This window comes from Mirounga angustirostris, unplaced genomic scaffold (genome assembly GCF_029215605.1).
Source record: "Mirounga angustirostris isolate CCGP_5_RB_7025 unplaced genomic scaffold, mMirAng1.0.hap1 SCAF_2, whole genome shotgun sequence".
Classification (NCBI taxonomy): domain Eukaryota; kingdom Metazoa; phylum Chordata; class Mammalia; order Carnivora; family Phocidae; genus Mirounga; species Mirounga angustirostris.
Window position 1 is genome coordinate 122038338 of NW_026991710.1, and position 24517 is coordinate 122062854.

The 24517-nt window shown below is 45.0% G+C and overlaps 1 protein-coding gene across 11 annotated transcripts in view; it reads right to left on the reverse strand.

Annotated features, from left to right (window-relative positions):
• Nucleotides 1-12205: 12205 nt before the first annotated feature.
• Nucleotides 12206-24517, reverse strand: part of ZNF827 (zinc finger protein 827) — a 169996-nt gene continuing 157684 nt past the window's right edge. For 3 of the 11 annotated variants that reach the window (XM_064585125.1, XM_054508719.2, XM_064585127.1), the window contains exons 12-14: nt 21604-21795; nt 21091-21268; nt 13542-17553 (exon numbers count right to left, since the gene is read on the reverse strand). In XM_064585125.1, the coding sequence (XP_064441195.1) occupies nt 16731-17553; nt 21091-21268; nt 21604-21795 (1193 nt within the window). In that variant the 3' untranslated portion in view covers nt 13542-16730. Of the gene's footprint in view, nt 12502-13541; nt 17554-19029; nt 19063-19345; nt 19413-21077; nt 21269-21603; nt 21796-24517 lie in introns of those variants that run through there. The other 8 variants (XR_010409581.1, XM_064585131.1, XM_064585130.1 and 5 more) reach the window with 8 other exon arrangements.

Genomic DNA, 24517 nt, shown 5'->3' on the forward strand with positions numbered 1-24517 from the left:
CTTACCTGGAAAAAGAAAGTCTTTTAAGGACCATGACTTCATAAATATTTATTTATAGTGTGAGCAGAACTCTGGTTCTGCAGGAGAATGGGCTCATTCAGTTTTATTTATGATGTGACACTCGGGTGAGTGACATCCGTCATCTGGGTCGGTCCTCCGCTCTGTTCCACTGAAGCATGTTTATGGAGTGATTATGCCTGCAGATATTTGCTATATTTAGCCCCTCTCCTCCCCTAACCCCCTCTTAGCCCTTTCAACTCCCCACACCAGCCAAAAGCCAAGCTTGTGGTCCAGGGAAGATTTGAACCCTAATGACAAGGCACAGGGGCTTGAACAAATGCAGCGGGAGCCGGGAGGCAATTAGAGCAGGAACGACGGCCGTTATTATAGCATTCGTACACTAAGGTGCTTGTGCTGGGCCTGCGTCTAGCACGTGAGGTCTCTCAGCTGGGCAGGAAGTGCTTGACAGGTGATGGGCGCAAGCCTGAGTGACGGATGCAGATGGATCCTTAGGAAACTTTCCTTCCCAGGGAGCTTTCTCTGGACAGACTCTCACAACCCTCAGATCTGTCACTGTGCACCTGGGGCTCTGGGGGCAGGGGATGGTAGGAGCCCTGTGACCTCTGCTGGGTCAAGGTTTCTGGTGTAACCCGAGGCTGTCCCCACTCAGCCACACCTGGTCCCTGGCTGGGGGCTGGCAGTTGCCCTTCATCAGCTGGGGAGGAGGGAGGGCCACCTTTGGCTTCTAGCTTTACAGCAGCACATGCCCCGGCCTAGGCATTCCAGGCTGGCCCCGGGCCCGCTCCGGGCTCCGTGCTCCCTGTGATCAGCTTGGTCACCTATTGTTTATCCTGGGAAGGGCCAGGTCTTGGCACAGAGGCCTGAAGTGTTGCCAGCATTTTATTTTTAGAGACAGGAAAATGTTTGCTTTTTGGCAGCTGCTTTTTTTTCTTTTTTCTTTTTTTTCTTTTTGGCATACTCCGGGATGGCATAAAAAAGTTCAAATGAGAGATTCCAAGCCTTAAACTCATAGCATATGACATAGGCAATAGGCCCATGAACCTCTCAACAGTAGTCTTTGTGGAGCTAAGACCTTTCATTAGCAGGCCTCTCGTGCGGAGTGAATCCGCGGGCTCCCCCCGGGGCAGCAAGAGGCCTCTCGTCCACAGACCCCACGGACTAGACGTCTAATGAGGCCCTTTACCGTGCGGTCAGCTGGCCTGAGATTTTGTAGTTCTTACCTCCGTTCATTTCCTTCCCGACCAATTCATAATGTAGTCCAACTCGGTGGACGGAGTAAGAAAGCCAATCAGCCTGCCGAACCCGATGTTTGTCCCCCCTCCTCAGACCCACTGTCATTGTCGTCATGATGACTGGTGCAAAGCAGCCAGCTTCCATGGCGCAAAGCGCATCACTATACTCAGTGCATTTCCATGTTTTATTGGAATTACTATTTGCCCCAACACGGTCTCTCTTAAAACATATTTTTGAAGGTCTTGTGATTCTAGCTACTCATGATTTATCTGAAAGCCTCTTGTAAACTGTAATGACATACTAAGCAAAGGTGAAATGGAATAGAAAAGAAAAACCAGAAACAGAATCACAAATAACAGAGAAGGAACTGGTGGTTGCTGGAGGAGGAGGGGGTGGTGGGGATGGGTGAAATAGGGGAAGAGAATTGAGAGGTGCAAACTTCCAGATCTAAAATAAATCATGGAGATGAAAAGTACAGCCTAGGGAATGTAGTCAATGATATTGTAATAACTCTGTGTGGTGACAGATGGTGAGTATACTTACCGTGGTGAGCACTGAGTAACGTATAGAATTGCCAAATCACTATGTTGTACACTTGAAACTGATACAACATTGTATGTAAATTATACTTCCATAATAAAGTTTTTAAAAAGTAAAGAATTGGGGTTTTTTTCTAAGATTTTATTTATTTATTTGACAGAGAGACGGAGAGAGGGAACACAAGCAGGGGGAGTGGAAGAGGGAGAAGCAGGCTTCCTGCGGAGCAGGGAGCCCGATGTGGGGCTTGATCCCAGGATCCTGGGTTCATGACCTGAGCCGAAGGCAGACGCTTAACGACTGAGCCACCCAGGCGCCCCAAGAATTGTTTTCTACCTTCCTTTCCCTCCAACCCTTTCAAAAATTACTTTTTCTTCATTGAAGTATAGTTGACACACAATGTTGAATTGGGTGCAGGTGTACAACACAGTGATTTGACAAGTCTACATGTTACGCTGTGTTCATCACAAGTGTAGTTACCATCTGTCTCCATACCAGTTGTCTCTATTGCAATACCATTGACTATACTCCCCATGCCATATCTTTCATCCCCATAATGTATTCATTCCATAACTGGAAGCCTGTACCTCCCATTCCTCTCATTTTGCTCATCTCTCCCCACCCCACCATGGCACCACCACAAAAATAACCTTTTAATTTCACAAAAGTTAAACACATACGTCTGGGGCATCTGGCTGGCTCAGCTGGTAGAGCATGTGATTCTTGATCTTGGGGTCATGAGTTTTGAGCCCCAGGGTGGGCATAGAGCTTAACTTAAAAACATACATTCTTTTTTGCCACTTGATTACCTTTTATATTCATATTTCTTTTTGCTGGAGTATATCCTTTGGTAGGTTATTCTTTTGTTCTCTTTCCTCTGCTAGAAAGTATCTTGTGGATAATTTTGAGGGCTTGTATGTCTGAGAATATAGTTTAATCTCTCTCTTGAGTGTGAGTTTGGCTTGTTATACAATTCTGAGTTTGAATTTATTTTTCTTGAACATTTCTAAGCTGTCGTTCCATTATTTTCTTGAACCTTCTATGGTTGATCTGAATTTCACTCCTTCATAGGTAATCTATCTGTATCCTATTTTACCTTTCAGGACTTTTTCATTTTGATGTTCTGGAGTTTTCTTTTTCACATCTTTTCCACCTTGATGTTCTGGAGTTTTATTATGATATCTCTATGTGTCAGTTTATTTTTAAAGTTTATCCTCCTTGGGACTGATAGGCTCTTTCAGTCAGAGAGCTCCAGTCTTTCTTTAGTTCTAGGATGTGGGGCAGTAAGGAAAAAACCAGAAAAGTTACATGGATCTATATACCAGAGTGCTAAGGAGGGGAGGAAATGGACTGGGTGGCCTGAGTATTGGAGGGGGAATTTTAAGGGGTTCTAGAGAGAGGGAGAAGAGTAAGATTTGGAGGGATTCGTTGCCAGTAAGGTGAAGAAAATGTCAGAAGATTTTTAAGATTTTACATGTACATCAAGAGTATATCCCCCTCTTTGGTATTCTATGGAGAGGCTAAGACTTGAATTGCTGTTTCTGCTTTTTCTTTGGGACTGTTTCTTCTGTAATTTGATGCTGAGACTGAGCCAGAAGACTGCCTTGGATTAATTAGTTACAGAAACAATTATTATTAAACATTAAGCAAGTATCTTTCTCTCTCTCTCTCTCCTCTCTTAACTTCTCTCCAGACCACAGGTTCTTCTTTTATATGATGAGGAAATGGAATTAGATGCTCTGAAGTTCTGCCACTTCTCTGACTCTCATTCCCTCCCTCTTCCTCATCTTTCATTTACCTACTTAAACATTTTTTAATGGCTAATAGCTTATAAGAAGCATAGACAAATAGTTTGCTCACTCATTCTGTAATCTAATTAGTCATCAAATGAGCTGATTATAGATTTGGACAGAGAAGACAGCACGTGACCAAGCTTCTAACAGGTTAGGACTGCTGTATGTCTGGCATGTGAAGCTCTGCCAACCTCCCCAGTAGCTACTGCTCTAGACCGAGAAATTCATTCCACTGATTCTCTTGGTCCACCCACTGGAGTTGATAAGTGGCATAGAGGAGACATTAGGGAAAGGCTCAACTTGTAACAGCATCTCTGAGCAAACAAACGCAGAAGATGCCAACAAAATTAAAGTTATTCTTCTTGAAACCTAATCATTGAATCAGTTTGTATTTTATCACACACACGTCTTACCTCTTAAACAGCACTAAAAATAGTTACTAAACTTTTAAAAGTGTGAGGTATATAGGAGTCCTCATCGAGGGTCCAAATTCTTCTAGGAGATTTGGATTGCAAGATGGCTATTTCTTCCACTTCTAAATATACACATTAAAGTGTTTGATATGAAGAGACAGTAAACATATGTAGCCTCTATAATCTGAATTACTCACTTTCTGAGCTAAACAGTAATTAGGGCTTGAGTAGCTGCAGCCCCACCACCCCTGACAAATACTGAGCTCTGAGTTGATAGACGTGGCTATTCTCATTAGAATTTGGGGCAAGCCTAAGTAGGAATGCAGTGCATCATATTAATACCATTTTGATGTGTGGTGTGACCCTTTTCAGATGACTCAATACATAGCGATTGAGTGTTGGCAGGTGGGTGCCTGATGGTCTTGGGTAGGTTGGGAGATGATGATGGGAATGAACTCTCAAGTGCTGAGACTATCAAGGTCAAGCTCTGCTGGCTCTCCCTATTCTAGACTGAGGAATTTGTTCCATAGATTCTCTAAGTGCACCCATTGGAGTTGATGTGGGACATAGAGGAGAGAGATTTGGAAAAGGGAAACAACTCATGTTCATCCGACAAAAGCATCTCTGAAGGCAGAAGATGCACACAACATTAAGTTCAGGAATCCTATGAAAATAGAGGGCAGCCAAGTGAAAGCGGTTCACTTGGATCTTCAAGGGAATTGGGTATTTCTTCAAGTTGCCATCAGCATTTCTTCTTTTCTGGAATGCAAGGTTTTCTGTACGTTGTGTGTACCCAGTCCTCTGTCCATCTCCAGAGAGGGTATGTGCTTTCCAAATTATAGATATTCCTGCCCTTCTGCAAAAAGTGTGATAGTGTAAGGTTTTTAAGACTCCGTTTTACAAAAAAAACAACCACGTATTTACTTTATAATCTCATGATGCTGTACGGTATTTTCAATTTTGGGTTAATCTATAGTGGATCATAGCTCCTAACTCCTTAGATTTCCTCCATTCTCCTTTATCTTCTGTCTAGTCTTTATGTTCAACAAGTGTGCTCTATACATTTGTATGTAAATGCTCTTCTGGGATTTGGTGCCCGAGGAAAGCATCCATTTTTAAAGGGAGAGATTCTGAAATAATACCCATCCCCTTGTCTTGAAAATGTAGGTTTTCATATAACAACGTTTGTAAAAGCAGGCCCACCTCTCAAGAAACACGTGACAAGTATCTAGCAGATGTCGTGACTGCAAAGCATTCCCCTAAAAACCCCTGAATTTTCACTTCTCTGGACTTGCTGCTTTACTGGAAGAGGCCGCCATGGTGACATACACCCTCTGCTTCTCAAAGTGAGGTCTGTGAGGCTCTGCCAGATGGTCTCCTTCAGAATAAATGCTTTCAATATGATAATGTTTATATTTGTGTTTCTGGCATGAATTAATAATTTTCTCATGATATTTAATGAAAAACAGATTATTTCATTTCTATCTCATAAAATCCAGTACCTTTCTTTCCATTATGTCTGATGAGGGTGATTTTTCTCCTGTTGGGGGGATGACAGCAAGCAGGGTTAGAATAATTGAGCTGTAGCTCTTTTTCCCCAGCTGAAGAAGTGGTGTACAGCCTAGAAGGATTTGAGATCCGTTGCTCTCCACAAAGGTCGGGTTTGCAAAGCCTTAGAAAGGGACAGTCAGTCAGGGCTCCAACATAAACAACCTCTCTTAATCTTCAAGATTTACCCCCTGGGTCTAATATTCTGGAATTTGGTGACTAAGTCTGTGCTCTCTGGCCACATCCATCATTTTTTTTTTTTTTTTTAGAGACCTATCATATTCCCTTGTAAGCCTTCATCTTTCCACACTGAAATCCTTATTTTATTATTCTAGCCCCAGTAGAGGGGGGCTGGGGACTGACTTTCCATCTCTTGACCATCTTTTTTGCATTTTTCTAGATTCTCATATTTAGAAGAAGTGCTACTAAATTTTTTTTCCGTGCAGCCCATTTCCTGCCGATGTCTTTGGCTAACAGAAATTGGTCCAGGCAGACTCAGCATGGTGTGAAGACAGACTTCATGCACTTCAAAGGATGTTATATCAAAAGTGATATGGAAAATTGGTGTGGAGTGTAGCTGGGGATTGTAATGTCAGCAGCTTACGCTTCTCCTCTTTGAAGGCATGTGAAGTAGGGAAAGGGGAAAGGGTAGATTTCCTTGAGAGAGAAGGGAAGATGGGGCATCTTTTGGCAGGGGCCAGGCATCCATGATTTTTTTTCTCACTACCAAACTTAATACAAGAGCAGTCTTCTCTCCTTGTCACCAGATCCTCACTGTCAATTCATTCTTTTACGTATAGGAGTTCGGTTTCCATCCCCAACCTATCACTGAAACCGCATCCTCAAAGATCATCAAATTGGTAAAAGCTAAAATCCAACTTCACCCTACTCATCCCTCTGTCCGATGTCATATAAAAGTCTCTCTATCCTTGGCTTCTCTGAGATACTGCCTTTGTCTATGCCTTCTGTGCTGATTTCTTCTAAGTCTCCTGAGTTGCTTCCTCCTGCTTCTCCACTAAGGTGGCATCTCCCAGCATCCTGCCTTTGGCGCCTCTGCCATTGTTTTGTTGGTGCCATCGCCACCCCGATGTCATCGCCACCCCGATGTCATCGCCCTGTCCGCTGGCCCCACCTCTCATCTTTGCATCCACACATCTGATCATGAACTTTCTTCTGAGCTCTGGAATAAATTGTTTACAGTCTTTCCTATGAAAAATGTCCCATTCACACAGGAAGCTATTGCAAGACACCTGGCAAGGATGCTCAGGACCTGCACCAGGATGTTAAGTGTGGAAAGACTGGATTGATTCGTGAAATACTTGGCAGATAAGCACAACTCTGATGGATTGGCCAAAGAAAGGGAGGAAGAGAAAGGAGGAGGAGAGAGAAAAGGGGGCAAAGTTGAGCCCAGGTGTTATAGTTTGGGTCATTTGGAGGACGGTGTGCCCTTATTGAGCTAAGGAGTACATGGCTGAGGGGCAGGGGCAGGTCTGAGGGAGAGGATGATGGCTTCCCTTTAGGACATTCTGAACCTATCACATCTCTCTGCCTTTTTTGTCAATCAAATCTTTCTTTGGTAGGGCTGCTAGAATTATCTTCCTAAAACAAAGGTCAGATCATTACCATTCTCCTCCTCAAATTTTTTTCTTAGCGCTTATTAACCACAGAGTAGTTTAGACATTTAGTCTCCTTAATGAGGGGTTTGAAGCCCTATGCAAGCTGGCTTTGTTTGGTTTCATTATAATCTTCTAGCACAACAGAACCCACCATGCAATTTCTCACCTTCTTGCCTTTTCTCAAGCTGTTCTCTCAATCTGGAATGCCTCCCCACTTCTTCTGCCTAGAAAATTCCACTCATCATTTAGATTGCAGTTTGCATGGGATTACATCCCTCATAAAGCCTCCTCTCACCCTGGATGGAATTAGTAACTCTTTATTCAGTTTTTCCACAGCAATGTAGGTGTATTTTTCCTGTTATTAGAATGCATTTGCTCAAATACTCATTTCTTCTGTTGGTTGATAAACTCTTCCAAGCTGGGAAACATATCTTCCATGTCTCTCTTTCATACCGGCTGCTTACACATGACTTCCCACATATTTGTTGCTCATTAAGTAATGAATACGAAGCGGAGAAATTGGTCAAGGTTAGAATGAAGGGGACTTTGGTTGGGCGGGAGGAGTGATCCGTAGGATAGACTTGGACTTGCTTTAGAATATGGCCAACTGGGATGGACACTCTGTGTGTGAAGAATAGTTGCGGGGGACAATAATGAGGGAGGCGATGGATTCTGGGTAATGTGAGGGGCTCATATTTAAAGACAGGATCTTGTGACACAAAGTCATGCATGTATACAATTTAGCCCTACTCACAGGCAGACAAGCGAAATTGTAAAGTCCTTCATCAGCAGGAAATTATTATTCTGCCCACTTAAAAAGATACATGGTCTCTTTGTGTAACCAAGACTCCCACATATTTAGCTCTTGGCAGCTGCTAGGTCTATTGTCTGATGCCATAAAGAGATGGGACCTTGACTGATAGTATGGTGATGACCCATTGCTGTGCCCATTTATTTAATTGTAGAAAAGATGGGCAGGGGGATATTCTGATTAATGGGATTTCTTTGACCCTTAATTATTCTTTTCATATGTTACTCTTTCATCAACCTGTATTTATTTTCAGCAGCACAAAGGAAAAATGAAAAAAAATTATCTTTTAATAATGTGAATCCCAGAATAATAAAATTCATGGCCTTCCTTCTGGATGCTCTCACACAAATACGTATCTATTATGTTTATATCTATATTATGTATACACTGTATGCATTCTTTATATATATTTTCTATGTATCTGTGTAACTATCCATTGGTCCACGCTTAGCCCAGTCCTCATTAGCAAAAGGACTGACTGCTGGTTGTGGGTTAGAGATAGAAAGAAACAGAGATCACCCATATCCTGACTATTTTTACTTTCAATCAACTGTTTTCCATGAGGACAGATACTTCCCTGTTGAGCGCCAGATGCCTGGGAGAGATATATGTACAAAAGATAGACGTACGAAAACAACGCCAGGCAAACCAAATGTAATCATTTTATTTCTCTCTGAGGTCTGGCTGCCGACCCCTTTGTTGGACCCTCATTCGTGGTAAGTTGGTACCTTTGAGAGATACCAGGCACCTCAGAAGGCTGAGGGATGACTCCTCTCTTCTGGCCTCATTTGGGCTCTCATGTGGCTTCCCCAGGTCAAGGAGGCTCTCTGAGGTGGGAGGCAGCCAATGTCCCTGTCAAGTGACTTCCCCCTGATGGAGTCCTAGAAGAGCTCAATTCCATCACAGAAATCAAAAAGCGAACCCCAGAGCGCAGACTCTATCATATAGAGCCTTCACTTGCTTCTCATGTGCGACTCCTTCCATTCCGTAGCATCATGACCCAGCACTGTCCTTGGCTCTGCCCAACTCCAACCACGGGGAAGGAGAAGAGCTTTGAGCTAACTCAGTAGGTTGGATATGTAGCCAACATTAGTTTAGAGGCCAAAGTGATGGCAATATTCTTGCCAAATATGATGATTTCATTGGATATCTATTGTTCCCCATCTCACAAACTCACCTTCTTAAGCCAGCCTCAGCTACAGTAACCAGCTATGGTCAGGTGTAATTGACAGCCCCTGACCTTAGCTTCACCACGCGCCTCTCGAGTTCTGAACCATTGGCTTCTTTGTCACCTTTGTGGCTGCCTTTGGGAACCTACTCAGCCATTCTAAATCATGGCCAAACCTGGAAGTGCAAGGCAGTTAACACTCTGAGGCTACTCTAGCCCCTTCTTTCTTCCACCCCTTGGGCTGTCAATTCTGAGATACATTTACACAGCTTCTCATGAGAGTTTCGGGAGGGATTGCATCCCCCTGGTTCACAGCAATGACCAGCTGGCCAACACATCTGGGGTTGGCTTTACCTTCTTATTTGCTTCACTCTTTCTAGTACCCCATTTTGTTTCTGGAATTGCTTTCCAAAATAAATCTCAAGGTTCTGCTTTTTAGGGGGATCTAGAAAATAGATTGGTGGGGGGAGCCTACAAATGCGATCAAACCCATTGCATGGAGAATGTTGTAACAGACATTCTATTTGAAGTGGGACGTAAGAGGACGGGCTTGTTGCTCCTTTATAATACACACTGAAAAGTCTGTGGATCACTAATTAGGAATTTCATTTAAAATTAAAATAAGAGCACACTGAAACCAAGTGATGGCATTCCCTGTCTAGAAATCTTTTAAGATCTGAAACCCATTGATCATTCTGGGGTGGTTTGGGTGGAGCCCTACATTGAAGCCAGAGGACGGTGAGATAAATTTCCCTGGTCCTAGACCAGTGTTTTCTGTTGGCTTTAATTGTCTGCTGATGGGGGTAGATCAGTTATTTCCCTGTGTCTCTGTAAACACGTGGAGCCTTTCCATCCAATGGAAGTCCCTGGGAGCTTTCATAATGTGTTTAGAGTTTTGATCTGAGAGTTTCTTGGATTTTTGTTGTTGTTGGTTTTGTTTTGTTTTGTTTTTAGAGAGAGAGAGAGAATCTCAAGCAGGCTTCATGCCTAGCACGGAGCCTGATGTGGGGCTCCATCTCACAACCCTGAGATCATGACCGGACCCTGAGATCATGACCTGAACCAAAATCAAGAGTCAGACACTCAACCGACGGGAGCCACTCAGGCACCCCGGGGGCTGAGAGTCTTCTTAAACAAGAGGCAGAATAAGCATATTTAGTATATTCTTCCGTTGCATTAAATCTAAAATATGTTTTTACTTGTCACAAGCAACTGTTCGCTGTTCTACAGAAAATAGTTGAACCGTGGTGGCAGAGAGCTCAGCAGTCACAGTCTTGCCAAGTCACCTGGAGGAGGCTGGAAGCAGCCAGTGGGCAGAAGGAGGGGGCGAAGTTAGAGGAATGCAGGCTAGTCCTTTCCATCCCCATCTGGTGACCTCTAACTCATCTAACCAAATTAAGTACCCACAGTTTGGTAAAATATGTTGAAGTCACCCTCCAGATGACCGCAGGCGATCCAAGCATGACGATTTTATGTTTAATCAGAAAAGAAACATTTTAGACCTCCCAAACTCCGAAGTGGGCAGAAAAATATTTTTAGCCATTTTTTTACCCCCACTGAGTCTGTTGTTGTCTGAAAACGTTGAGATGTCATTTTTGCTATGACTACCTTGCAAGGATTCTGCTTTGTGACCACTTCTGTTTCTGAAGGCTGACTTTTGCTTGCTTAGAAAGAGTGACAGAATCATCGTTTATTATATGTTATCTGCTGGGGCGGGGGGGAAGGGGTCTTACAGATCATTTAGTTCAACCTATAGCTTCTGAATCAGGCCTCAAACTCAGGTGATCTGATTCCATGGCAATGGCCTTCAGGGCTGGAAAAGACTATCTGTAATCCAGATAGTCTCACTAACTAGGGTAGAAAGTCACCTGTTAGGGAGTGGCACAGGGGAAAATAAGTTTGAAATGTGAATTGAGGTGGACTCTGGTCTGGGTCAATAATTCTATTGAAAACTAAGAACTAATTAACGAATACTTACCTGAACTCTTATCAAAACAGAATTCCAAAGGGAATTCTTGGAAGTTGACTTTTTTTTCCCCCTTTGCAGCTCCGACCAATGTGAGCCACATTTGCATGTCCTGTTTTATAGACCCAGCTATCAAGAAAGAATTATGAATAGGAGATCTGCTACCTCATAAAGAAGAGGTCTTGATTGATAACTTGAGGCCATTCAGACCCCAGACCGGGGAAGAATGTGTCCCCTCAGTCCCCACAGTCACCACACCTTATTTACCCCAGGGGCTGCTTTATGGATACCTGCTTTGTTAGTTAATGGTAGTTATTTGCACAATAGACCTCATTTTGTGTAGGACTTTTCTGTTTTGAGGCAGTGGTATAAGTAAGAATGTTGGCTGGGGTCTCTGGAATATTTGTGGTTGATGGCTCTTTAGAATGGAGTCCAAATCCCCAAGGGCATTCTTTTATCCTGTGATTCTGCTTACAGGTTCTAAGGCACCCTTGGGAAGGTTCCAGTCTTCTGCAAGCACAATGTAGTCAGCCAGCTGCTATCCCCTTTCTTCCCTCTCTTCCCCTTTTGTATGCCTAGAACTCCTCGTGGGTCTCCTTCCTCCCTTAAGACTGACAGCCGGGGGCGCCTGGGTGGCTCAGTCGTTGAACGTCTGCCTTTGGCTCAGGTCGTGATCCCAGAGTCCTGGGATCGAGCCCCGCATCGTGCTCCCTGCTCCGCGGGAAGCCTGCTTCTCCCTCTCCCACTCCCCCTGCTTGTGTTCCCTGTCTCGCTGTGTCTCTCTCTCTCTGTCAAATAAATAAATAAAATCTTAAAAAAAAAAAAAAAAAAAAGACTGATAGCCGGGGCGGGGGGGAGGCGGGGGGCGGGGCTTTGAGTTCTGTTTCAGCGACTAATGACATGTGCCTTCTCCTTCAAATCATTCACAAGCCCCACATCACCTTCGGCAGGCAGGGGTTCTAATATGGTGCTTCTGTGGGTAAGGAGGTACCTGTGCTCATCAAACCCTGAAATTTCTCCCCACGCTCCTGTCTGTGACTAGCCCTGGGGCTCTGGTAAATCGTCAGGGAGTTTTTGGTGGCCAAGAAAAGGAGGCCTTGAGTCTTACCTTCAAGTATATTTATTTAACATGACAGTGGGAAAAGGATGTCTGATTTCAGATTAAATTCAGGAAGGGGCCACATGACTGGCCTGGAGCCGCCCCATGCACCTGCAGCAATCTAGGGAAGCAGAAGGGTTAGCAGCCGTGGTCCGTTCCATCATGGATGGCTCCCGTCCCAGTCGTTCCTCAGTCACTGGAAGCCCATTAACGGGAGACCATTATGAAATTGATGACTTTTCTTTGTATTTCTGGCTTTTCTCAATCACAGGGCCCATGTGAGGTAGGTGTGGGATCTAAGAAAAAAAAAAATATGGATACAAAATGAAAAGCCACTCCGGCCTATAGTGCTAGCAAAAGGCAAGGAAGTCTGACTTAATATTTTCAGTATAAATATCAGCCGCCCCCAAACAAAACTGGTATTGAATCAAGCGCAAGAAGTCGATTCAATCACCTAAAAATAGCTACTGGATGAAAAAGTGAAGGGGAAAATAGTGTCTGATTAGTGACTGGTCATTTTCAAAGTGCCTCCTCCTATATCATCTCATTTTATGAAAAGTAAATTTGATCTTTTTCAGTGTTAGAGTGAATCAGTTCATAATTTCTTACAAGGAGCAAAGGACATTATATTTATAAGCATGCAAGCTGTGAACTAGATAGAACATTCTCTTTTGCTGCTTTATATTTTTTATCAACCGTCGCAGATTCATAGGGAAAATATCTAAGGAACGGAACTTTAAAATGGATTTAAAAAAATTACTGTTTGAACTTAAGTGTGCTTGTCATCTTTTGTTTTGGCCTCAGTTTCTTCCTCTGGTACCTTCCTTTGAATGGCAAATCATTACTTGCATTTGGATAGATTATTATTTAGCTTACAAAATAGACCATTTCCCCCCTCATTAAAATCTCATAGTTGCCAAACTTCATTAGGATAAATGGAATTATTCATCTGTTTCCCCCCTGCCCTTTGGCTATGGGGTCAGTAAAATGATGTTAAGCAGGAGAGGGTAAGGCTGGTGAACACTTTAAAATGTCACTAAGTAATTTCAGGAAGGAGCCGGTCTGCAACTGTACTGAATGATGGATATGCTCTCAGCCTTAATGGCTATTAATGACTTACATAATGACAGTTTGTATTAGAACCATGGCTGTTCAAAACTTGCATTTTGCAATAGCTATAACTAGTCATGGACATTTCCTAAACTTATTTAAAATACGCTGAGAAGTTAAAATGGGAACAAAGCAAGACAAATAAAACCCTGAGACTAACAAGTAGTCAAGGATGGCAACCAAGGGGGGGCGGCGGGCGGAGAAAGAAAAAAAAAGAAACAAAGAGTATAGCCAACCTTTTTTTTTGTTTTAATTAGAGTATATTATACTTCCAAACTGGATACACTAGAAATTGGCAATGCAACATAAGATGCAAAGAAATATACCAGTTACTGTCAAAATGACCCTGTACAGCCTTGTAATGCAAAAAGCTTTATACAATACAAATTTTCAGTAATGTACACAAACCTTGACAGTATGATCATCTGAACATAATATGAGGAGTTAAAAAAAGGATAGAAGCAAGAAAGTGCTGAGAACTCTAACTGCAGTACTATATGGACAAATAAGCTAGCTTTCATTGAAGAATGCATAGTGAAAACAGAATTGAAGTTAGTTGGCAGGTGAATTTCTCAAAGACGTTAGTGTTTTACACGGAAAGGATATCTATGGAATAATCCTTCCCTGAGTATCGAACTGCAAACCAAATTCGGGGGTATATATTATCTCGGTGGAGTCTCAAAAATGCTGTAGATTTTTCTTTATTAATAACAATAATAATAATATAAAAAGTCAAACAAACTCCAAACACACCTTTTCTCACTCAGAAAACTTTTTATAATTTACCAGAAAGATTGATGACTCTTTCCAAAGTGCTAAAAAAGTTGCCCAATTACATTAAGCATAACCAAGTCATTCAAATACAAGTTCAGTGGCAAGCAGTGAAATGCATGGCATTTGAGCAGTAAACATCTCCTTCCAACACCCTTCTCGATCTTGCAAGTTTCAACCGAGGACCTCATATTGCACACGTGGCATGCTGTAAAACCTGCAGTCCTAACTGTCAGGGCCACCCTGTCAGGTTTTTAACCCGCTGGTGCTTCCGTGCGATTCGCCTGTTCTGCCAGCCTCCGTGGGATCACCGGGGCCCTCTTCTGTCATCACTGAACTTGTAATTTTGAAAGCACATTATTAGCCAAGTGGCACATTCTCCATTATATGGGGATAAAGACAGGACTTTTAAAAAAAAACCGACCCACCCATGCGCCCAGTATTCTTGGAGTATATTGTCCATAACTGTCTATAGTGTCTTTTATCGAGACATTGACGTGGCGAGGTTGAACGACGCTTCTAACATAGCCAAGAACAAATGTCTCTGCTGGAGGATGACCGAGGGTTCGGGGGGCTTCCTGCCCTGGCTGGCTCAGCCTCCCTGCCCCTGGGGACATCTCCTTAGTGTAAACAGGTTTGCCAGGGCTGGAGGGCTGGCAAAGGGAAGTGTAGCACACGTGCTAGGTCTGGGGGAAGAAGGGTGGGTATGGGGGTGGGGGAGTCCATGGTGTGGACCGACGGTACAGTCTTCTGGCTTCCTGTGAGAACTGTACCAAGTTCGAGGGGGCTTTCAGTGAAGCAAACTGACTAGAGGAAGAAAATCAGGGATGCTTTTATTTTCCCCTGGTGAAACAGATGAAAAGAAAAATCCCCACTCTAGGATAACACATGATGGAAAACAGCAATGCAGTAAGAAAGCATTCCTCTTGTACACCAGTTCTTCAAGAGATAAATAATATATAGACTTTTATATTCCAAACGTTCCATTATTATACAAAGCACATTTCTTCCTGCCCTTTCAGCTTGTTTTCATACTGGAAATTCTGTTGTCTTACAAATACAAGCAATTAAGATACTCGGCCAAAGATTTCTTTTCCTTTTCTTTTTTAAATCACCCATTACTTTTTTAAGATTCGCAAAGGGCTATGCAACCAATCCACATCTGCTTCTTGCTGCAATAAAGTGCTGCACATAAGTTGCCATTTTAATGACCACAAAATAAAAGCCATAAATAAGTAAAGAGTTAGCCTCCTAGCAGGTTATATCTACCAGGCGTTAACAAAATGGAATACAGAATTATTAATAACATGGAGGATACCACTATAGCCAGACGATCTGCAAACACAAGGGAAACTTCTCAGGGGCATGAACTGAACCGTAGGACTAAACAGCACCTTTTTGTTGGGTCGTTATATGTCAAAGAGGTTGTGACAAAATTTTAAAACATACAGTCTACTCATTCCATAGAAAAGGTACATTTTCTTCCTTTTATTTTACTTTTTTTTTTTTTGCAGATGAGAAACAAAAACTAGTGCAAGACCAAAGCACTGTGCAAAACTGCCGTTTCTTTTTTTTTTTCTTTTTTTTTTTTTTTAGTCTGAGCATTTATACCCAGAATTTATCCAAACCCCTTTAATCTCCTTGGCTGGATTTATCAACCATAAAATTTTTTCACTCATACAATTTCTTTTCCTGCAAATGAATGGTAACCACTGAATTAATACATCATATATATATATATATATGTGTATATGTATACACACACATATATATATATAATCTGTCCTTAAAAAAAGGATGCACTGTGTGCACCATACACATTGTATACGTATGGACACACACACAAACCACACTTAAGTTTTATATTGGCTGCAGTGCTGTGAGAGATTTCTTCCAGAGTGGACTCTCGGTTCTCGCATCTTCATAACCAAGAAGATCTGAGCAGAACGAGAAGATGTGGCCACCTGGCCGGAAATCTCAAGCAGCACTGTGGGTGTCTACCAGTCCTTCATCGACGTAAGCACCAGGCCCTACCACTCGGTAGCCATAAAAGAGAGAGGGAAAGGTGATGAAGGAGCTCGGGGAGAGACTGTCATGGATGAACAACCCGGGAGGGAAAAGAATGTTCATCGCTGTTAAAGAAGCCAGCACGAAGAAATGTACAACAGAAATGGCGTGGCACACGGCCTTCTCTTCCAGAATCCACAGCACCCACACGGCCCATTCACCCAACAGAAAACAAAATGTGCCCGTCTATAAGCGTACAAGTGCTGATTGCTGTTAAGGACACTCTCTTCAGGGTTTAACAAGACAAAATTCCTTTCAGGTAAAAGTACGGAGAAGGCTGAGAGTGGGAGTGGGTGGTGGGGGAGGCATGCCTCTGAAGGTAGACGTATGCAGTAGGTCACCTCTCTGAAGATTGGACAAAGCAGCTTTCAGGTCAATGCAACAGGTATACACACAGAGCCGATTCTCTACTCCTTACTAAAGATATACCGTACACGTGGTTCAGACCCCGGGGGTCTGTAGGTTTTGCAGCAACGTACACCTGCTGGGGTTGTGTTTAAGTTTCGTGGGGTTTCGTTTGTTTCTGTTTTTGTCTTTGTCTTTGTCTCTTTGTTTTTGGTACAGAACACGGCTGCCCTCAGACCGTCTCTGCTCGTTCTCTTAGTCCGAGATAGGCGAGGAAGGAGTGTTTGGGTGACGGGATGCTGGGAGGCGCAGTCTGAGGTCGGGGAGGGTGGAATGTGAGATCCAAGTGGTTCTTGGGGTACAACATTGTCAAGGGAATGAGATGGGCAAAATCCGAGTTCCGGTACTTGTCAAAGCGCAAAGGGGAGCCGTTGAGGGCCAGAGCCTTGAGTGCCAGGTTGGGCTCGGAGCCGCTGCCGTGCGCGGCCGACAGGGCCACGGTCTGCAGAGCCTGGGAGGCGGACATGACCGACAGGGGCGACAGGAGATTCCGGGGGCTCCCGACGACGAGGAGCGGGGCCCCGGGGCCGGCTGGCTCCTTGGGGGTCGCTGGGCTCAGGCCCTTCCTGTCCTCCTCGGGACAGTCCCCACTCTGGTGCTTCTTGACGTGGCGGCTGAAGACGAAAGGGTGTGTGGTCTTGAACAGGCACTCTTCGCAGCTGAAGGTCTGGCGGGGCGCGTGCTTCAGCTTCTTGTGCAGGTTGAGATTGTCCTTGCGCTTGCAGCTGTAGCTGCACTGGTCACAGTGGAAGGGCCTCTCGCCGGTGTGGACGCGCACGTGCTCGATGAGCTTGTTGGCGGTCTTGGACAGGTAGCCGCACTGGTCGCACTTGTAGTGGTTGCCGAGGCGATGCTCCCGGGTGTGCGTCTCCAGCTCCAGCTGGTTGGCCTTCACCGTCTGGCAGATCCGGCACTTGTACTCCATCTTGTAGTGGGTCTTGAGGTGGCACTCCATGGCAGCGGGGCGGTTGGTGGAATAAATGCAGAACGGGCACCTGCCGGGGGGGGGGTGGGGGGGGAAGCAATGACAGGGAGGGTCAGCCGGACAGGCTCGGCGGCGGCCCCGCTTCTACCCTCCTCACCAGCCTCCCCTCGCTCCACCCCCCCCCCCACTCTGGAAGGCCTGGCCTGCCCCTGCCCAGCCCAGCCCTGCCCTGCCGCCTCTCCGGGGGGTTAAGATGACCCTCTGGGCTCTCTGTCCCCGCCGAGGGGGAGCTCCGGCAAGGTACGCTCAGCCTACTGGGGGCCTCCTGGCTGGATTAGTGAGCACCAGCCCACAGGAAGGGAGCACAGAAAGGGCGAGGAAGACATAAGCGGTTGCTCCCCTCCGCCCTCCCCACCCGCCCCCCTTGGAGCCCCCCCCGCGCCCCGCCAGACACAGCAGAGGTCTAAACCTCCTGACCTCCCCTCTAGATGGGAGCCACACAAAGAATCGACTTTTCATGCACCACACCAAGCACACGCAGAAAGGCTAAGAGTTTTGAAGAACAGCTTATAGGGGGAGAGCTACCTCCAGCAAACAGAAAGTTGTAGGGGTCAGAATCGTGCTTATTAAAGGGTGGTTAGGATGAGAAGGCCTGTGTGTGTGTGTCTCTCTGCGTGAGTGTGTGTGTGTGTATACATAGATCTGTACTCGTAAATCCTGTCTCCTATAGCCCTGGTTCTCCATCAGGGCGGGCAGATGAGGACCAGCACGGGGCTCGGGAGAGGGAGGCCCACCCACCAGCCCATCACGAATGAGGGATAAGGAGGGAGGGAGGCAACTGCTCTCTGGAGTTCGAAGACATTAGGAAAACATTATTCCATCATAGAAATAATTGTAATCCAACTGGATCATAAATTCTCGGTGTCTCGGTGGGCAGGACCGTATCTTATATTTCTTCTGCGTTCTCTGCAGTGCTTGGTAGGCACTGATTCATTACTGGATTGGTCTCTACACAGAATTTTGGCAGATTCTGGTCCCAGCTCCGTCACCTTTATCGGGCCATAGCTGGATATGCCCCGGGACAAAGCCTGGGCCTCTCCGTGGCTCGGCTTCTCCATCCTAGGCAGGGAGGCTATGCCACCCCCCAGCCTCCTGGCTGTCCAGAGGGGCTAGGAGGAGCAGTGAGGGCATGTTTACAAATTCTGTTGAGCTTCTCTTTTGGAAGCTGCAAGGCTCAAGTTGGTGGCTGAAATGATAGCTGTAGCGTGTTTGCTCTCTTTCCCAAAAGAATGCAAATGCAAAAGTGGCTGCCTCAGCTCTCACTTGGCACCTGCAGGGCAGGGCCCTGGAGTGAATTGTCCTCTGAGGGTTTGGAGAGGTGTTCAGCAGAGCCCAATACAACCAAGTGCACCGTGCACTGCTCCTCAGCGCCAAGCTCGCCGTTAGCCTTTGAACCTCAGCTCACAGAAGAGTGCACACGAGAGAAATATAAAGCCCATTCCCAGGTCAGGTGCACACACAACCCCTACGCCAAGCTGGGCCTTACCTAGAGGAGTCTGAAACTCACCACTGTCCTGAGCTACGGCAAAAGAAAAATAATAGTATAATCTTATTTGATCTGCATTATGAACAGGATATAGAGTACAAGCAGTTCCATCACAGAAAAGCAATTTAGACATCGGCAGTCTGTTTCATTTTAAGAACATTTCTGTGACCCACAGCTCAATCTTTCTTTCGCTGCTCAGGCAAAGTGCTAAGGGTTTTCCGTGCTCCCGTTAATTTATCGTAAAGACACTCTCTCAGGCAAATCAATTCTCTGATATGGCAAAGGGAAAACAAAACAAAACAAAACAAAGACTCACTGTATAGCCAGAAGGCATTATCAATTTTTTCAAAGTATTCTTCTACTTGGTCATCCTAGAACATAAACTATTACACAGGGGACCGTTAGCACCACACGGGAAGTGTCTGGACAGGCAAAAAGCATCAGCATTCACTGTGCATTCTCCCCAGTGGGTCGGAGGCTTGGGACTCCGTAGGTCCCCAAGGCAAGGCTAACTGACAAAGCCACAACCAGCAGGGGCCGCAGAGTTAACGGGTGTGACTGGGCTACTGGGAAAGGCGACGAGCACTAGTTCAACCGCAGAAATACATGGCTTTTTCTCTTTTTTTAAAAATAAGAGTATACAAGTATTTAGAAAGGGACAGTGGGAACAAACCAAATCCAATTCCCAAATAAGCTCTTGCCGGGCATTTCCCATTTACTGGTTGTCTTGAATTATAATCTCCCCTCCCCCATCCCTACAGGCATCCCCTCCCCCTCCCACTTAAGTGCCCCAAGCGTGAAACAAAATGGAATTTGACAGTAGGTATGCTGTTCCCTGACTCCTCTGTTTGGGAGAGTTTCTGAGGAGGGTGCCTCCGACCAGGCAGGAGCCTGCAGAGGGGTCAACCCTGGACTACCCCCAACACTTGACCCCCAGGGTCCCTTTGGGTCTCTCCATCCCTCGCCCATTCAGGAGAGTCATGCCAACCTCTCTGGCAATTTGTGAGTTTCAAAGATAAAAAGGTTTAAAAACGAGAGGGTTTTATTTTTTCCCCTGTGTTGAGTAAAATATAAATTTTCATTCTTTTAATGACATGCTTATTTCAGCTAAACATGAATAATTATGCCTTGAAACTTGTGTGTCTTTCTGTATTCAGTGACATATGCTTCTTTCTCTACTAGGTCCTAAGTGCCTTGTGAACAGGGGCTGATTTCAGAATCACCGGAAAGATTAAATTCTGGTAGTGCTAGGACATACATTTCCTGAGGGTAGAAATTACGTTTTATTCCTCGTTTGCCCTTCAGCGCCTATTATCAAGCCAGACACACCGTGCATTCGGTAGTAACTGACGGGTCTCACTTCAGACCAGAGGGCTTCTTGCAAATAGTAGTTAATGATGATGATGCTTGTTGTCTAGGTCTTTGGGGATCTGTGAGTAACGTGTGACTGGAAATGTCAGATCTCATGAAGGCTAGCCAGGGAGATCCCAATCGCAGTTCCTGGGAAGGAATAAGGCATGTTTGCAGAAGACGTGAGGCACGTGATCTCTACCTGAAAAACACTGCCTCCTGCCTGTTCGAAAAGGCAAGGATCCAATATTTGGGGGTGGGGTGCGGGTGGGCTTGTTGTGATGCTGGTTTAAAAGATACATGGCAAATCATCTAAAAAAAATAAGTCACAGATAGCGAAGGGCTGTGAGAGTGTAATGAATTACGCTCGGGGACATAAGCCCCAAGTCCATAAAATCCAGTCCGAACCGAACTCAAGCAGTGTAGGCTGAGTCTACCCCCTGCATGCCGAGCAGCTCCAACTCGTCTTCTTGCTTGCCAGGACTCCTGGGGAATTTGTGCAATGGATTCTCCTGCTGCGTCTGCTGACCCCCCGGGGAACAGGTCTGATTCATACCCGGCTCAAGGTAGCAGAGGTGCCTGACTGACTAGCCCCATGCCAAGCTCTCCCTCTCCGTGACCCCAGAACCGTCAGGGGAGGGGGGAGGGGGAGGGACAGGGAGGGGTGTTTAATAACAACACAGTAAAAGGTTCTGTACTTGCTTTCCTTACTTGAGCCCACCGGTGGGGACAGTGTGGCATTTCTTATGCTCCAGCAGCTGTTCAGGTGTCTTCATGAACTTGTGGCACACGTCACACTCAAACATCCGGGTGATGAGGTGTATCTGCAGATGGCGCTCGAACATGTTCTTTGTCTTGCAGACGAAGTTGCAAAAAACGCATTCGAACCCTGAAAGGACGGGAGCTGGGTGTACGGGTGCACGGGGCAGAGGGACAGGAGGGCAGGAGGGGGACAGACATCACCCCGTTTCTCCTCTTCCCCAGCTATGCCCTTTCAGGCACCGTTCCCTGCATCTGTGTGGCAGAAGGAGGTAAGTGTACAGTTCCAGAATCAGCGTCACACTGCCCATCCATCCACCCCATATTTGGGTGCAAATCAAGCCAAAAGAAATACAAATTTGAGGCGATGATAGCGTTATACTGTTCCCAGGCCTACTGTCTGTTTTCCAACATCACTCCCCTTGAGGGCTTATTTTTAAGCAGGCCAACCCACTCCTCCCTCACCTTTCTCTGGCTTTTCCTCACTGTTCACTGAGGTCTGACTCCCAGGCACGACAGAGATGACCAGCAGGTTATTCCCACTCTTGGTTTTCTGAGAGCTGTCTGAATCGTCTTTGCTGTTGGCCGAATCACTCAGAGCTGAGAGGGAGGAGGAAGAGGGGCTGTTTGATTCACTGGGGGTCTTCCTGTCTTCTCCTGAAAACAAACAAACAAACAAACAAACCCCCCCCCAAAACCCAGGTCTGTTATTTAGGAGATGATAACCCTCGAATAACAGCAAGTAGGGGTGGGGGTGGTGGGGGGTCTCGTGGCTACATCATCATTCAGGGAAGACAGGGTGAGGTTCCCAGCTCTCCCAGGGTACCTACTGGGACCCCAGGTCCCCATCATCTACAATGATGACACTTGTGGGACTTGGAAACTCTGTCATGCTTTGAACAGAGTATCTCATTTTATCTTCTCAAAAATCCAATGAGACACAACTGTTAGCACTCCTGTTTCACAGATGAGGGGAGGGAGGCACAGTCAGGGTAACTTGGCCTAAGTCACACACTAGGAAGTGGTGGAGCAGAGATTTCAGTTGGTCTGACTCCGGGAACCATGCTCTTCATGGACTGGACTCTCCCTCAAACCCAGGAGTAAACCAGTTGGGAGGCCATTAAAATTCAGTGTCAGGAGACTAATGCTTCCACTCAAGATGAAGTGTCAAGAGACTGGATTTACCATTGCTGCTGAAAGAACTAAAACAAAACCAGACAAAATATATCAAACAATAGTTGTTGTTGTTTCCCCAAAATAGTTTTTACAACATTGGACATCAGGCTCTGAAGAGTGATCCCTGGGAGACAAGAAAGAAGAGAGGTGGCCCACTTCCTGCCTTTAGAGAGTTTACTTCTCAGCCTGCAGTGCAGGGGTGGGGACCTGCCCATCAGACTCACTGAATTGAGGAGAGAGCACTAAGGGTCTGGGGAGATCAACATTGCTGGACTTGGTGGGGCAGGGTGCCAGAGGGGGGCAAACAGTACAGAGGAAAAACTCAAAGACCTGCAGGGGGTCCCCCACGAGTATTCATTCAGCAGAGTAGGGATCAGAGCACATGTGTGAGAAACCCCCCAAGACTGGAGGGAAAAAAGGCCATATGAAAGGCTCAGAAAACACTGCTGTTTCCACTAGACAGATTAGAAACACTCACAATTCCCAGGGCATTGGGTAGGAAACTGAAGAAGATCTCTTAGTTGTGGGTAATGATTGGCCCTAGTTGGACCACTGCTTCAGACCTGCCTGACAAGTCACAAAAGCAAGACTCAAAGGAGTCGAATTTTCCAAGTAATTAACTGCATCCTAAAACAAAGGTCAAGAATTTTTATGGGAATATAAAATATCCAGCACCCAGGAAGGCTAATCACAATGTCTGACATCCAAACAAAGATTAGCAGGCATGCCAAGAAACAAGAAAACACAACCTAAAATGGGGAGAATAATTAACCAGTCAAAACTGACCCAGAACTGACACAGTTGTTAGAATTTGCAGAGAGGGACATAATGTTATTATAACTATAGTCTATATATTGAAAAAGTTAAATAGAGATATGAAAGATACAAAAAAGATCCAAATCAAATTTCTAGAGATGAAAATTACAACATCTGAGATGAAAAATACACCGGATGGGATTACCAGCAATTTAGACATGGCAGAAGATTAGTGAACCTTGAAGGTAATAGTAATAGAAATTATCTGCAATGAAACAGAGGGAAAAAAGAATCATAAAAATGAAAAGAGCATCAGTGGATTGTGGGATGCCTTCAGGTAGCTTAATATAAATTTAACTGGAGTCCCTGATGGGGTGGGAAGGGCAGAAAAATCTGAGAAGGCCAAAACTTTTTCAAATTGGGGAAAACCATAAACCCACAGATCCAAGAAGCAAAATGAACGGCATGCATGAGAAAGATGAAGAAATCTATACCAAGGGATATCAAAACCAGTGATAAAGAAAAAAAAAAATCCCTAGAGGCAGCCTAAGGAAAAAGGATACATTCTGTGTAGAGGAACAAAAATAAGGATGACAGCAGATTTCTCACGGGAAACAATGCGAGCGAGAAGTAGTGGAGCGCCATCTTTAAAGTGCTGAAGGGAACAGCTGTCAATCTGAGATCTCATACTCTGTGAAAATGGATTTCAAAAATGAAGCTTCCCTCCCCACCCAAAAGGGGGAAAGAATTCATCGCCAGCAGACGAGAATTACAAAAAATGTTAAAAGAAATTCTTGAGGGCCCCTGGGTGGGTCAGTCATTGGGCGTCTGCCTTCGGCTCAGATCATGATCCCAGGGTCCTGGGATCGAGCCCAGCATCGGGCTCCCTGCTCCGCGGGAAGCCTGATTCTCCCTGTCCCACTCCCCCTGCTTGTGTTCCCTCTCTTGCTGTGTCTCTCTCTGTCAAATACATAAATAAAAATATTAAGAAAAAAATAGAAAGAAATTCTTGAGGCAGAAGGAAAATGACACCAAAAGTAAAAATGGATCTACACAAAAGAATGAAGAGCACAGGAAATGGCAACTCCATGGCCAAATACCTGAGTTTTCTTATTTAAATCTCTCTAAAAGAGAATCAAAGTGATTTTGTTAAAAAAGAATAATGTCATAGAGGATCTATAACATAAATAAGTAAAATATGACAGCAATAGCATAAAGGCTGGGAGAGGAGACAGGGAAGTATGCTATTGTGAGGATCTTACACTGCACATGAAAAGGTACAATATCACTTGAACATGTACTGTAATAAATTAACGATGTACATTACACACCCCAAATAACTGGAAGGTTCTATGCTGTTCATGGTTTGGGAGACTCGATACTGTTAAGATGTCATTTCTCCCCAAACGAGATTGAAGCAGGCCCATCATTTTAGGTTAGGGTAGGA